The sequence below is a fragment of the Sapajus apella genome, unplaced genomic scaffold, assembly GCF_009761245.1.
Source record: "Sapajus apella isolate SASKATOON/1434 unplaced genomic scaffold, GSC_monkey_1.0 scaffold82, whole genome shotgun sequence".
In the NCBI taxonomy this organism is placed as follows: domain Eukaryota; kingdom Metazoa; phylum Chordata; class Mammalia; order Primates; family Cebidae; genus Sapajus; species Sapajus apella.
The window spans coordinates 6,144,829-6,160,521 of record NW_022437022.1 but is presented as its reverse complement, the minus strand read 5'-3'; the positions used below and the strand labels follow the sequence as shown (position 1 = coordinate 6,160,521).

General features: G+C 36.4%; 1 protein-coding gene across 5 annotated transcripts in view; it reads left to right on the top strand.

Moving 5' to 3' along the window:
• Nucleotides 1-15,693, top strand: part of MAP3K4 (mitogen-activated protein kinase kinase kinase 4) — a 120,011-nt gene that overhangs the window by 46,729 nt on the left and 57,589 nt on the right. For all 5 annotated transcript variants that reach the window (XR_004261287.1, XM_032253134.1, XM_032253132.1 and 2 more), the window contains exon 3: nucleotides 4,973-6,336. Coding sequence is in view for 4 of the 5 variants with exons in the window: in XM_032253134.1 (XP_032109025.1) it covers nucleotides 4,973-6,336 (1,364 nt within the window). In the remaining variant the exon portion in view is untranslated. The remainder of the gene's footprint in view (nucleotides 1-4,972; nucleotides 6,337-15,693) is intronic.

The window sequence follows — 15,693 nt, the reverse complement described above, 5'->3', positions numbered from 1 at the left end:
TGGCACCAACATGGGTTAGGACCCCTGTTCTAACATTAACCATAAGTTTAACCATCTGTGTTCTGTGATAATCATCATCATGTTGTTAAGAAAATTATGACAATGTCTGTAAAGCCCTTACCTGGAAAACAGAAACTGGATAAAGCAATTCCTCAAAATGTGGAGCCATTGTAGCCATGTCAGAGATAGAAGAAACAGGCCCAGGGATGTACATGTTAGCAGGAATGCAAGTTATGCTGAATATATACTGAAATTTGAGAAGCTTGAATTAGATGATCTCTAAACCCCTTCAGGTTGCTGATTTATTTGGTATTCTAGGTCATCATTGCTCAGATGTTGGTCTCACTTAAAGATTATTCATCTGTTTACGCTTTCTCATTGGAGAGCTCAAATAAGGGTGGTTTCTGAAATCTGGACAATATGTATATGTGAGAACATAAAAATTGCACGAGTTTGATTAAAAATACATTTAATCCATATTCTAAAGAGCCAGTTTTAGTTGTAGATGGTGGGAATTCAGTTGTTTATGTTTGTGAGATGAACCATATTGCTTGTCATTGGTTCCTTTCAGTTTCATTATAAAGTTTTCTTTTAAAAAAATTTTTGTGTTCTTCTCATTTTACCGGAATTATTGGTGATTGGCCAAAGGAAACAGTGCTCTAGAGGTTTGCTTTAATTGTGCTGTAAAAATCACACCATTTAATTTATAGACACTTGGGAGATCAGGTGTCTCATTCATCTTAAGTTATTAGGAACTATTTTTATAGTCGTGGTAATTAGAACTTGCCAAATAAAACATTTCATATATCTAACTCCTGTACTTTTTATTCATTTTCCCTTTTAGAAGCTCTGTTTGCATTTGACTTTTGGTTAATTGCAGGGGAATTCAGTATTAATAGAAAACTGAACAAACAAGCACTCCTGTTCATTAGTAATAGGCTTTTGGTTATTAAAAAGTTCCTTAGTCATGTTAGAGTGGGTAAAGAGAAAATATAAAATGCTCAGAGAAATTACCATTATCTAAGTCTGTAGATTCCCCACCCCCCAACACCCTAATGTTCTCAAATCTCCCTTAAGTGGTAAGTCCCTCATGATTTTATAGAGGCCTAATTGGTCATCAGTTAGTTGCCAGAAAGCACTCTTGGGTTTACTCTCTGTGTTAGTCCATTTTGCGCTGTCTATAAAGGAATACCTGAGACTGGGTAATGTATAAAGAAAGAAGCATATTTGGCTCATGATTCTGTATGCTGTACAAGCATAGTAACAATATCTACTGAGCTTCTGGTGAGGCCTCAGGAAGCTTTTACTCATGGCAGAAGGTGAAGAGGGAGCAGGCGTGTCACATGGAGAAAGAAGGAACAAGAACGCGCTCTCTTGTGAACTAATAGAGTGAGAACTCACAGGTTACGGGGGAGGCATTAGGCTGTGCGTGATTGATCCGCCCCCACGATGCAGACGTCTCTCATCAGCCCCACTTCCAACATTGGCAGTCACATTTCCACATGAGATTTGGAGGGGGCAGATATCCAAACCAAATCACCCTCTCTCTCCTTCTGTCAGAAGTATATTATTTTAAAAATATAGCTACTGCTGAGGTAGAGTAATTGGCATATCCTTTTTGCACAGTAGCTAGACTGGAGTTTGTCTATTTTAAGTTTGAATTGCATCATTATTTAAATTAAGATGTATGAATTTATATTTTATATATTTTTTTTCCAAAACCAACTTGGGTTTTGTTTCAGGAAAAAAAAAAAAAACAAAACCTTCTCTGTCCCATCTTGCTCCTTTCCCAATTAGCTGTTCCTTAAACATATTATGTAGATCCAAATATTAAATCATTGCTTTCTGTGAACACAAAATTTCAAAAATTTATGTAATATACTGTTTTGTATGCCATAGGGGTAAACTTAACAAGATTTGTATTTAACCTATAAAAGTTTTTCAGGCTTGCTAAATGGGATTATGACTTTTTTTTTTTTCTCTTTGGTTGTTTTAATTGTTGGAGTAAAGATCTAGGATGAGAAACTTCATCTGTTACTATTTTCATGGTTTGCTCCTTGGTAAATGTAGCATAGACTTGGAATAATGCTTGTAGCCAGTCTTCCAGAGTTATTAAAGTCATTGTAACCACTCTCATTTAATCCTTAGTTTTCCCTTAGGACCTTTCAATCATAGATTAGAAGAACTTGAATACATTATGTAAGAAAAGTAATATTTTTTCAGTGTCAACTGTTACTTTTCAGTTAAAAATTGTATGCAGATATTCTGTGGCCATTATGAACAATGCACCACATTAGCTTTATAAAGTGTTTTAAAATTCTAAAACCTAAGCCAACAGTTGTTTTTTATTACACAATTTTTTGTTTTCTTTGACTCAGAATCATTTATTTGGATGTACATAATAGTTAATACACATTCTATTCTAGGTCCTCATTGCCTTTCTTCTGCACAGTTTTCTGGGATGTTCTTATCTACTGTCATGATATTAAATAATATCTGTACATACTGATTTCCAAATCCATCTGTCTGGATTCCTCTCCTCAGCCCAACATCTGTATTATTTTAGTTACCTACAGATATTTCCACATGGATATCCCATAGGCATATAACATTCAGTGTATTAGAAACTAAACTCATTTTCTTTACTTCCAGTCCTACACAATCATACTGTGTATATGAAGTATAGTGGAGTTTACACTTGTCATTTTTGCTTTCAAAATACCATTGGTTAACCAAATAGTATGTCTGTGCTCTGTTAATAAATGTGTAAAGAACACAGAGGTAAACACAGCAGAGCAAAATATTTAAGGAGTTGGCCTAAGAAATTTTTTTTTATGTAAATAAGGGTTGATAAGCATTAATAGCTAGAAACAATAAAAGTGAAGACATTTTCTTAAATGGACTACATAAAAAGTTTAAAGACATTTAGAAGTAAATAGATTAGTACTAAAGATAAAAATTCCATCTTACAATTTTTAAATTTAAAAAATAATAATATTAGTTTGTATACTCAAATGCAGCAAAAATCCTTATGGACAGATTGATTTAAAATATTTTTTGATGGATCATAAATTATAATAAGGTAAACCAAGCTATAAGTGCTCTTAGGGAAATTTGTTTAAAAATCCTTATTTTAAAACTAATCGATTAGGAAGTCAATTGGTTTTAAGCAAATTTTCATTGGTGCATTAGTTTGGGTTACATTTGTTTGCAACCCATGTAAATATACCCTGTTACATCAAATCTAAAGATATACTGATATGTCTTTAGATATTATATTCACAACTAATCTCATATTCACAACTAATCACATAAAACTAGGTGATATGAGGAAAATGATATAATTTCTTAGTATAATTATATTAATATAAAATTCTTAGTATATAAAAAATATACTAAGAAATTATACTAAGGTAAGAAATGCTTACAATTGATGAATATGTTCTTAGAATTTTTATTTAAAGAGATCTTTTATACTTTTTGATAAGTAGGATATATTTTACTTATGCATATATATATGTTTTTAAAAATGGACCAGGCATAATGGCTCATGCCAGTAATCTCAGCACTTTGGGAGACAGAGGTAGGAGGATTGCTTGAGCCCAGGAATTTGAGACCAGCCTGAGCAACATAGTAGGATCCTGTCTCTATCAGGAAAAAAAAAAAAAAAAAATAGCTGGGTATAGTGGTGCATTCTTGTGGTTCTAGTTACTTGGGAGGCTGAGGCAGAAGGATCGCTTGAGCCCAGGAAGTTGAGGCTGCACTCGACCCTGTCTCAGAAAAAAAGAAAAATATAAATGAAATATATTGACAAATATGTTCCTAAAACTTATTTATATCATCACTGATTACATATAACATTCTAATTTCAGAAATGTTAACATATGAAAAAATGTGTGTCCTAGATTCAATGAAATTATGCCTTGAGCGTAGAGGATAGATTGGAATGGCATTGTAGGTTTGGATATTATCAATATATGGTGTGGGAGTGAATGAGATCACCCAGGGAAAGAGATCTAAGATTAGCACTTTGAGAAACATTAACATTTTATTTAGTGAGCAAAGTTCCGAGAAGGTATTTGAAAAGAAGGGGCTTAAGGAAGTGTTGAGAACCCAGAAAGGATTTCAATAACATAGAGCAATTAATGGTGTTAAAAGTGCCATACAGGAAAGAGGATGTATGTGTGTTCATTTCAAAACTTGGAATCAAATTATAGAACCTTTTTTAGTCGTTTGAAAGAAATACGTGATTTTTGCTTTCTTCAAATTAATTGTAAATGATTTTAAGTGCCAGTATAACATACTAAGCAAATGATACCCCATTAGTCTGTGTGTCTTCAGTCTTGCTAATTTTAAATTTAAAATGTGATTGCCCACTTGTTTGTGGCAAAGAAGAAATGAATGAATAAACTAAGGTCAACATTTTTGTCTGTCAGCTGTCTTTCAGTTTTTTATGAGAATAATCTGAAGGTGCCGTAAGGATTCTTGCATCAGTCTGCCTTATTTTATCAGTGAGAAAAGTGATCCAGATAATATACGTGACATCCCCTTAAGTTTACACATTTAGCTAATGACAAATGCAGGAATTATATTTGTTTTCTCATCCAGTCTTCTGTCAGATATCCTATGCTGTTTCTTCCTTCTTAAATTGAAGGTGATTACTTATGGAAATTCGGTTAAATGATTTGATAACTATGCTTTGTAGCATAGAAATAAACAGCTAGTTTTAGGTGATTAGTTGTGAATATAAGAGAATACAGTGAATATTGGAAAAATGGATAAATTTTTTTAAATATAGAGAAAAATGTCATATATGTTTTTTGATTCCTTTAATTTTCAAGATGTAGTATGCTTTTTAGCAGCCTGAAAATATAAGTACGTGTGAAATGTAAATTTCCGTTTTATTTAAAATATTGAGAGTAGCTTCATATTTTAGAGTTATATAATGTTCTGTTTATTTTTTTTTTAATAGAAAAAATGAATACACCAAATCAGCCTCCACATAAAGACACTGGAAAAGCAGTGGAGAATGTGGAAGAATACAGCTACAAGCAGGAGAAAAAGATCCGAGCAACTCTTAGAACAACAGAGCGTGATCATAAAAAAAACGTACAGTGCTCATTCATGTTAGACTCAGTGGGTGGATCTTTGCCAAAAAAGTCAATTCCAGATGTGGATCTCAATAAGCCTTACCTCAGCCTTGGCTGTAGCAATGCTAAGATTCCAGTATCTGTTCCCATGCCTATAGCCAGACCTGCACGCCAGACTTCTAGGACTGACTGTCCAGCAGATCGTTTAAAGTTTTTTGAAACATTACGGCTTTTGCTAAAGCTTACCTCAGTCTCAAAGAAGAAGGACAGGGAGCAAAGAGGACAAGAAAATACGTCTGGTTTCTGGCTTAACCGATCTAACGAACTGATCTGGTTAGAGCTACAGGCCTGGCATGCAGGACGGACAATTAACGACCAGGACTTGTTTTTATATACAGCTCGTCAAACCATCCCAGATATTATCAATGAAATCCTTACTTTCAAAGTCGACTATGGGAGCTTCGCCTTTGTTAGAGATGGAGCTCGTTTTAATGGTACTTCAGTAGAAGGGCAGTGCAGAGCCACTCCTGGAACAAAGACTGTGGGTTACTCAACACATCACGAGCATCTCCAACGCCAGAGGGTCTCATTTGAGCAGGTAAAACGGATAATGGAGCTGCTAGAGTACATAGAAGCACTTTATCCATCATTGCAGGCTCTTCAGAAGGACTATGAAAAGTATGCTGCAAAAGACTTCCAGGACAGAGTGCAGGCACTCTGTTTGTGGTTAAACATCACAAAAGACTTAAATCAGAAATTAAGGATTATGGGCACTGTTTTGGGCATCAAGAATTTATCAGACATTGGCTGGCCGGTGTTTGAAATCCCTTCCCCTCGACCATCCAAAGGTAATGAGCCAGAGTATGAGGGTGATGACACAGAAGGAGAATTAAAGGAGTTGGAAAGTAGTACGGATGAGAGTGAAGAAGAACAAATCTCTGATCCTAGGGTACTGGAAGTCAGGCAGCCTGTAGACAACAGCTTCGACATCCAGTCGCAGGACTGCATATCCAAGAAGCTTGAGAGGCTCGAATCTGAGGATGATTCTATTGGCTGGGGAGCACCAGACTGCAGCGCAGAAACAGGCTTTAGTAGACATTGTCTGACTTCTATTTATAGACCATTTGTAGACAAAGCACTGAAGCAGATGGGGTTAAGAAAGTTAATTTTAAGACTTCACAAGCTAATGGATGGTTCCTTGCAAAGGGCACGTATAGCATTGGTAAAGAACGATCGTCCAGTGGAGGTACGTTTTCCATAGGAAAATATGATGATGTCCTTAGTTCCATTTATTTATTGTAAATTATAATGTTGGTGTTATCATATACTTTCATATTCTAATATTTTTTAGCATAAATGGCAGTTATAAATTGCACATTTAAGCATTTCTGTAAAGTACTATGATAAATAAGAAATAGATGTCTGAAAAATGCATTAAATGCAAGGTGGTATCTGGAAGGAATAAATTCAACCATGTAAATACAGGATGGCAAAGGACAGGCTGGGTATAAATAAAGACAGAAGGAAGAAAGCCGCAGTCGTGGATGACCACAAGCTGCATGTGAGTCAGGAAAATAGCCCACGCCACACTAAGGTATTTTTAAATGAACAGGGCACCCGAGGTCATGGCGATAGGTCTTTCTCTATTCTTTGAAGTTGTTTTCTCTCTTTTGATGAGCATGTCAAGTTTTGGTTACTGTATTTTAAAGAGATGTAAATTGTGGAAATGTCAGAACGATCAAAGAGGAAAAGCCGACACTATCTGGCAAAGTTAAAGTGTTCAGTGCAGGTGATGAAAGTTTAAGGAAAGTCCTGATTATTGTCAGTTATGTGTTTGGAGATGTGTAGATTTTTGTGAGAGGAATGTGCCCACTAGAGGAAGTGGCTTGAAAACAGTATAGGTTTGTTTTTGATAGCTTTACATGTTATAAATTCCTTATTGTTAAGGGTGTCACCATATTGTGGGATATTGTTCTTGAGAGTCCAGAATAGTACTATACAAGTGATTTTGCTCTTCTGGTGAGTTTGCATGTTCATCTGGCTAAAAGTGAAACCTAGATCTTTGAAATACCTTATACCCATGTTAAGTCTGTGATTCTGAATTTTAGTAGCTATGTACATGTGTATGTATAGTCCTCTCTCTATCAGAGGAGGTTTGGTTTTGGGACTTCCCTTGGGTCCCAGAATCCTTAAATGCTCAAGTCCCTAATACAGAATGATGCAGTATTTACATATAACCAGTGCACAACCTCCTGTATGCTTTAAATCATCTCTAGATTATGCATAATGCCTCATGTAATATAAATGCTATGTAAATGGATTGTTAATACTGTCTGGTTTAGGGAACAATGACAAGAAAAAAGTGTGTACTTGTTCAGTACAGATGTAGTTTTTCTTCCTGAATATTTATTATCTGCAATTGGTTGAATTCATGAATATGGAGCCCATGGATATGGAGAGCCAACTATATATACTTATTTTTTTCTAACTTCAATTTTTTTTTTTACACAATCTGGCTTGCATTACATTCATAAATAATAAACAACTTGGAAACTATGGAAAACACCTGTAGAAAACTTGAGTTTGCAAAATTTTAATTTTTATTCTGACAGCCAGATTATGAGCCCTTAGGAGGAAGGGGTTAAGCAGTCACATAAATTCAGGAAGATGTTTACAACATGAACCAATGCTTTGTGGCTATATTTTAAGAGATTTACTCTGAATATTATTTTGATTAGAAATCTTAAATCTGAATGTGTGAATGTCATTTTCTTTGAACAGTTTTAATTTTGTGAATGGCATGAATTGGCTGGAGTGGTTTGATTTCATCAAGGACATATGTTGGCAAGATAGGGTTGATGTTTAATTTTTATTGTGACACTGGTTTTGAAGGTAACATGAATGAAGAAAAATGTCCTGGCAGTACGACATTTCTACGTATCTTATCCCAGGGGGATTTGTTCCAGGACGCCTGTGGACACCCAAATCCTTTGATGCTCAAGTCCCTTATGTAAAATGGTGTAGTATTTACATGCAACCCGTGTGCATCCTCCTGTATGCTTTAAATCATCTCTAGATTACTTATAATACCTAACATAAGGTAAATGCTATGTAAATAGTTGTTATTACTATTACTGTTTTAGAGTTGTGGTCTCACTATGTTGCCCAGGCTGGACTCAGACTCCTGGGCTCAAGCAGTCCTCCTGCCTTAGCCTCCTGAGTAGTTTGTTACTTTTTATTATTGTATTCTTATTTTTAATGTTTTTTTTTTTTTTTTTTTTTTCAAATGTTTTTGATCTGTGAATGCATGTCCCATGGATTCAGAGAGCCGACTATGTAACCTCACCTTTAATTCAGTGGTTCTCATAGGAGAGCAGCACTTGAGAAGAGGCCACGGTGGGACTGGGGTGGGGTGGGCGTGTCAGGGTTTTGTAAACTGCTTTACCCACCCTCCCTCCCCTTCCTCTCCCTTCCAGACTCTTTGTGGTGATTAACTATTGCTACTAAAAGGATTGTGTCCCTTAGATATGTTATTGCAAGAAAAAATTGAGAACACGTGCCTTACATTTTATATTAGAAGTCATGTTGAAAAAAAGACAATGGTAGTTTCCCCACAGTTTTGAATTCTCAGCTAAGTCGTAGTCCTTTGGTTTCATCAGTTGAGATTTGACTGAAGAAGTCATCTTTGTTATAGAAAAAAAAAATAAAATTCAAAGTTTATAAAGTGTATAAATGAAAGACTTCATTAGAATTTTGTGTCAATTTGTTTTTCAAAAAATGACAGAAGCCCCTGTTATTTTAAATTTTGGTTCATAAAATGCTAAGTATTTATCAAGTAATGGAAGAGTAACAACCAAAGTGGGAATTCTTCAGTATTGGCGATTAATCCAAACTAACAAACGATAAGGCTCTATAATTCTAATTCACTTAGAGGGAAAGTATGTTCCATGTTAGGAACATAATTTCTATAAAGGGAGGGGTGTGTGTGTGTGTGTGTGTGTGTGTGTGTGTAAGAGAGAGAGAGAGAGTGAGTGTGTGTGTGTGTGTGTGTGTGTGTGTACATTCCCGCCTAGGTTTGTTATAGTCATTTTGCTTCGTATGTCAGGAAAAGAGTCACAATTTTGAAATTCATTAAATGGGTTTCATTCCTCACTGTGGCCCTTTCTCACCATAGAACATTGTAAATAGGAATCTTTCTGATTTGAAGCCTTTGCATTTATAGAATTGGTATAATAATACCTTCTTACCTACCTCACAGGGTGGTTGTGAGGCTGAAAAAGATATGTAGTAAATGGTGTGTTAGTTCGAATGATACACCATTCATACTGCTATAAAGAAATGCCTGAGATTGGGTAATAAGGAAAAGAGGTTTAATTGGCTTATGGCCCCACAGGTTGTATAGGAAGCATGGCAAGCAGCATCAGCTTCTGGGGAGGTCTCAAGGAACTATAGTCAGGATGGAAGGGTAAAGCCAGAGCAGGTACTTCTCATGGCTGGAGCAGGGGCAGGGTGGAGGTGCTACATTCTTTTAAACAACCAGATCTCTTGACAGCTCACTCACCATCTTGAGAACAGCATCAATGGGATGGTACTAAACCACAAGTCCACACCTGTGATCCAGTCACCTTCCACCAGGCCCCACCGCCAACACTGGGGATTACAGTTCAACATAGGGTGGGGACACAGGTCCAAATCATATCAAATGGTAAAATGCTATACAAGTCAACCATAAACTTTTAATTTTAGAAGTTTTATTACTTTTTCTTCCTTGAAGGAAGCTGCAAATCCACATGGGTGCAACTATACTTTTATAGTTAAGATGTCTTCTGCCTTTTAACCTCTGCCAAATAATTGTACATTTTGAGGGCATACATTTTAGGCAGTAAAACCTTTTAGGTTTGAGGACCATTTTGTTTTTGTTCTTAATTGTTAGAACTTATCTGAATTATCTGAACTGATAAGGTACCACAAATTGTATATAATGCGTATTTTGCAGGGTTTTTTTGGTTTCTATGATAATAGGAATGAATACAGGTGAAGGATTTTGTAGAAAAGAAATAAACTTGTGAGATTTGACTTTTTTATGTCTTTATATATTTTTTGATTAAATTACTTGTAACCGTTGTTTGCAAAGCATATGTGATCTTACATTTAATTTCCCTTTGTTGGTAAGCATGCTTTACAAAATAATTTTTTTTTCAGACACAGTTTTGCTCTTGTTGCCCAGGCTGGATTGCAATGGTGCCATCTCAGCTCCCTGCAACCTCCTCCACCTTGGGGGTTCAGGTGATTCTCCTGCTTCAGCCTCTGGAGTAGCTGGGATTATAGGCGTGTGCCACTACGCCTGTTTAATTTGTGTATTTTTAGTAGAGACAGGGTTTCACCATGTTGGTCAGGCTGGTCTCAAACTCCTGACCTCAGGTGATCCACCTGCCTTGGCCTCCCAAAGTGCCGGGATTATAGGTGTGAGCTACCATACCCAGCCCAAAATAATTTTTCTCTAAAATTTTATTATGTTTCAAAATCTTTTAAAAGAACTGCAACTAGTGATACTAAAAAAAAAAAAAAAATCTGTTTGCAGTTTGTTTTCACAATATGAATGCCATAAATAATGATTTTGTTCAAAATTATACAAAGTTATAGCTCCATACCTTCTGTAAATTGATTTCCTCAGGATACATTTCTAGTTACATAGGCAGTCTCTAATTGAAACAGATGGATTAGTTTCCAAAGTTCACTTGAATAGGCAGTTATTTGGGATCTTGAAAATACTTACCTATAGAAACAGTTTTATAAATAAGAAAGTCTCAGATTATCAAATGACACGTACTTAAATCCATGTAGCTGAACTAATAATACCAGCTGCAGTTTTATCCTGGCTGTAAGGGCTACTATAATATAATAGGAAAAAATAACAGGACACCTTACCCTCCCCCAACTCCATTAGTGGACCCAGATACAATCCGAGGTCTTCTGTAAATATTTTTCCATTTATCTTTTACTTCTCATATTCCTTTGCTGTTTAGAACATCCCAGGATCTCATTGTTTATACTTGTTTTTCCCACTTTGTTGTAATATCAGTTCTTCTGGTCTGCGTATTGTTGATCTTGGGTCTTAGGGATGAGCGTGTCAGATAACCATTTCATAATGCCTCGTGGTCTCCCAATGTTGGGGATCGTCTTGCCTACAACTCTTGCTCCTCCTCCATTAGAGGTGCTTGTATGTTGGTCCTTCCCAGCCCTTCTTAAAAGTTATCAGGAGTCATCTCAGCAGTCCAGTAGTTTCCAGGTGTCCTTCCCAACAGTTACTATAGCTAAGGATGAGTTTTGTAGTACTATTTATTTACAGTCCAATTTAGCATAGAAGTTAAAACAAACCAAGTAAACATATATAAAAGATTAATCCTTAATACCAAAACTTCTCCATACAATTGTATTTTTTTAGAGTAAACTTTTCATCTTGGAATAATATCAGACTGATAGAAAATTTACAAACATAGTACAGAGTTCTTACATGCTCTTTATCCAGCACCCCTTAATATTGACTTCTCACTTACCCTATACATTTGTTAAAACTAATCTATTAACATTGGTACAAACTGCCGTCAATCCAAACTACAGACTTCGTTTGGATTTCCCACTTTTTCTGCTGATTTCCTTTTCTATTCTAGGAACCAGTCGAAGACACCACATTGCATTTAGTTGTCACGTCCACGAATCTGAGTTTATCTGATGTGTTCTCATGACTAGACTAGGGTGATGGGCTTGGGGATGGATGCCACAGAGTTGAAATGCCCCAGTGGCGTTACTTTATCACTGGTGATGTGAACTTTGATCACTTAAGGTGGTGTCTGCCAGGTTTCTCCAGGAGTCACCATTTTTTCCTTTCCATGCTTGACTTTTTGGAAGTAAGTGGCTATGCACAACCCACTCTCAGGGGGAGGGAAATTAATCTCTACCTCCTGGAGGGGGGAGTGTCTAATGTATTATTTGGAATTTCTCCAGATGGAAGTTTTGCTGCTTCTCATTTATTTATTTGGTTATTTATATCAGTATGGACTCATAAATGTTTGCTCTTATTGTTTTTACTTTGAGTTATAATCCAGTACCATTGTTACTGATTTTGTTGCTCACGTTGTTCTTGCTTTAGTGCATTGGAGCTCTTTCAGTTGGCTTCTGTGTCCTTTTGATATGCTCCCATCCTTTGTTCTATTATTTTCCTTTTTATTTGCTTCTTGAATCATTTCTTTCTTATACCACAAGATGCTCTGGCCTTGTCTTGTGTTTTCCCTCTTTCTGTCCTAGGATCAGCTATTTCTCCAAGGAGCTCTGGTTCCTTTTACTGGATAATGGTATTTAGAAATGAAAATGTGGGCCCTGGGTGTGTTCATTGCTTTTGGAGTATCATTGCTTTTAGGCCCTCTGAGTGATAGAATTAGAAAATACAGGTATGTTTTCTAACGCATGTAGACACACAGATCTATAATTACATATCTCTGTGTCTGTCTGTATCTATCTATCTATCTAACTAAAATAATCATGAGTTCATACTGATGTCCCTGGCTCTGATCCAGCACAAGGTTGATTCTGACTTTCCTCCCTTGCTTATCTGTAACTTCTCTTATAATGAGAAACCTGGCTTCCATTGGTATTATTAATTACATATTTGTTCAGCCCTAGCGTGCTTGTAAAGTAGTTTCAGAACTGCTAACTGGTACCCCTGTGAGAAGTAAGTTTACCAATTAGGGTGTAGTATTTCAGTAAAGTTCCTTTTGTCTTTAGCCTTGTATAGTCAAAACACTGTTTTCCAAAGTAACTTAAGTCAGCACCTTTTTCCTTCATCTTCCTCAGTGAGGGGGTATCATACTTTTGTAATTTAATTAGATTCATTTATTTCAGTTTGCGTTGCATCCTGGGATCCTTCTGGTTGACTATCTAAAATGTGCGTTCTGTATAGTTCTATGGGTTTTGTGCAATTTAAAATGTTAAATACTCACAGAATATTGTAATATAGTTATTTCGTGCTCCTTTTTTGATTTCCATATGAACTTTATTTTCAGAAGAGAAAGTTGAATATATTTTAATATGTATAAAAAATGTGTAATTGTCTGACTTTGTTGCCTTGAATACTAGTTTTATATATATATATATGTATATATATGTTACTGTCATATTTGCTTTCTTTAGAATTAGAAATGATCATTTAGTTATTATAAATTTAATGGCCAATGAAATACTGTTTGTCTTTGGATTCTAACAATAGTTGTGCTAATTTTTTCCTGTACAGACAGGAAACCCTGAAGGGGTTGCCGTTTGTATTGAAAGCAGACAAATCATACAGAAACTAGGAAATCTATAACAACAGCTACCATTTATTGACTCTTACAGTGTGCCAGACTCAACAACCCTGTGAAAGGGTGGTGTTATGTACATTCTACAAATAAAGAAACCAGTTTAGGTACAGTAGATAACTTTCACAAAAATCACAGAGCTATAGATTGTTAGGGGGATTCAAATTCAGGATTCTGGGGTACCAGACTTTATGCTAAATGGTTTCCAAACCTGGCGGCACATCAGCATTACCTAGAGGGCTTTAAAAAGTACGTATGCCTCCAGCACTTTGGGAGGCCAAGGCAGGCAGATCACATGGTCAGGAGTTCGTGACCAGCCTGACCAGCATGGGGAAACCCTGTGTCTACTAAAAATACCAAAATTAGCCAGGCATGGTGGCGCGCACCTGTAATCCCAGCTACTCAGGAGGCTAAGGCAGGAAAATTGCTTGAACCCAGCAGGCGGAGATTGCAGTGAGCTGAGATCACACCACTGCACTCCAGCCTGGGCAACAGAGCAAAAGTCCATCTCAAAAAAAAAAGTATGCCTATGCCATTCTCAGAGTACGGCAAATCAGAATCTCCCAGTAGAGGACGTGAGCACTGACGTTAGCAAACTTCCTACATGCCTCACGTGGAGCCAGACCAGCACCAGCATAGTTCTGGTGCTCACCGGAAACACTGGTTAGGCTACAGTGCTCCTCCACCCCATGCCTTTAAGATCATGCTACTTAATACAGTTGTTAGAGTTAACCTTATTTGTTTCTATCATTCGCTGTCGGATTTCGTAAGATTACAAGAACTTTTTAATTGAATGACACACTAACAAGCACATACTTGCTCATTTGCCTTTAGGTTTTCTGTTTTCTTAAACATACAAAAATACAGAGGAAAGCAGGAAGTTGTGTACATTATTTTGGGCTATAGTGAGCAAAGTGACTCAAACTGATATAAGCTCACAGGTAGGACAGAAGTCATCAACTTTCAGCTGAGAACTGGATCCCGTGATAACAACAGCACAGCAGTAATATTAAGACTAGTAGCTAGCATTAACTGAGTACTCGCTATATTCTGGGGCTAGGAAGAGGGCTAAGTAACTTGATCAGGTTACACATCTAGAAAGTGGCAGAGCCAGGATATGAACCCAGAGCTCTGGCTGTACAGCCATGTATGCCCTTGACAGTGTACAGCCTCCCAAAGTTACATTTTGTCCCACACAGTGTTTTAAATATTTTTTTGACTTAGTGCCTTACATTTTTAAATGGGAAATCCAGATTTGTGTTTTCCTTGAAATATTAGGAAGCCTGTCAACCCTGGGCCCACATTCCTACATGTCTAGCAGCAGAAGTGCCCCAGTGTACCACAGTGTCCATTGTTTGTCTTATGGCCACCCAAGTGCACCTGTTTACATCACTTAACGGGCCTGTGTAGGAATTTCAGTTTGTGATGAGATCCCAGTATAGAACCACAGAAACTGACTTTTGAAGGGTAATGTAAAGGCTCTTTGTATCTAACACTTCATTTAAAAAAACAATATGCTTTCCTTTTGTTTATTTATTGGGATATATTTTTAAAGTCCCTGTCCTCTGTCACTGCTCAGAGTAATTATCATCTGGTTTACATTTTCTTGTGATTCTATAAATTATGCCTTTGTTACGTAACACATGTAATTTTTTAAAGTAAATGTGGTAATGCTGTACATACCCGAGTGGTTCCCCCATGCTGTCTACTTTGGATCTGTCCTTATAAATATATATCGCTCTATATGATATTCCATTATATGAATGTATCATAACTTATTTAATTATTTCAGCCTTGATAGAAATTTAATTGTTCTGCTTATGTAAACAATATGTAGCCACAGGCATTCTTGTACACACCCCTTTGTGAACTTACTCTGTTGTTTTTATAAAAATGGTTAATTGAAATGGAATTGTTAGGTCATGGGATATGTACATATACATCTTAGATACATATTGCCAAATTGCTCTCCAAAAAGACTATACTAATTTATACTTTATCCAACAGTATAGGAGAAATTGGATTTTTCCTCATTATTGCAACCATGATCAGTAAAAAATGTAATTTCATTGAAATATATATTTATTTTTATTTATTTTAAAATTCAGAGCCTCACGCCATTGTCCAGGCTGGGGTGCAGTGGCACAGTCTCAGCTCACTGCAACCTCCACCTCCCAGGTTCTAGTGATTCTCATGCTTCAACCTTCCGAGTAGCAGGAATTACAGGCATGTACCACCACACCTGGCTAATG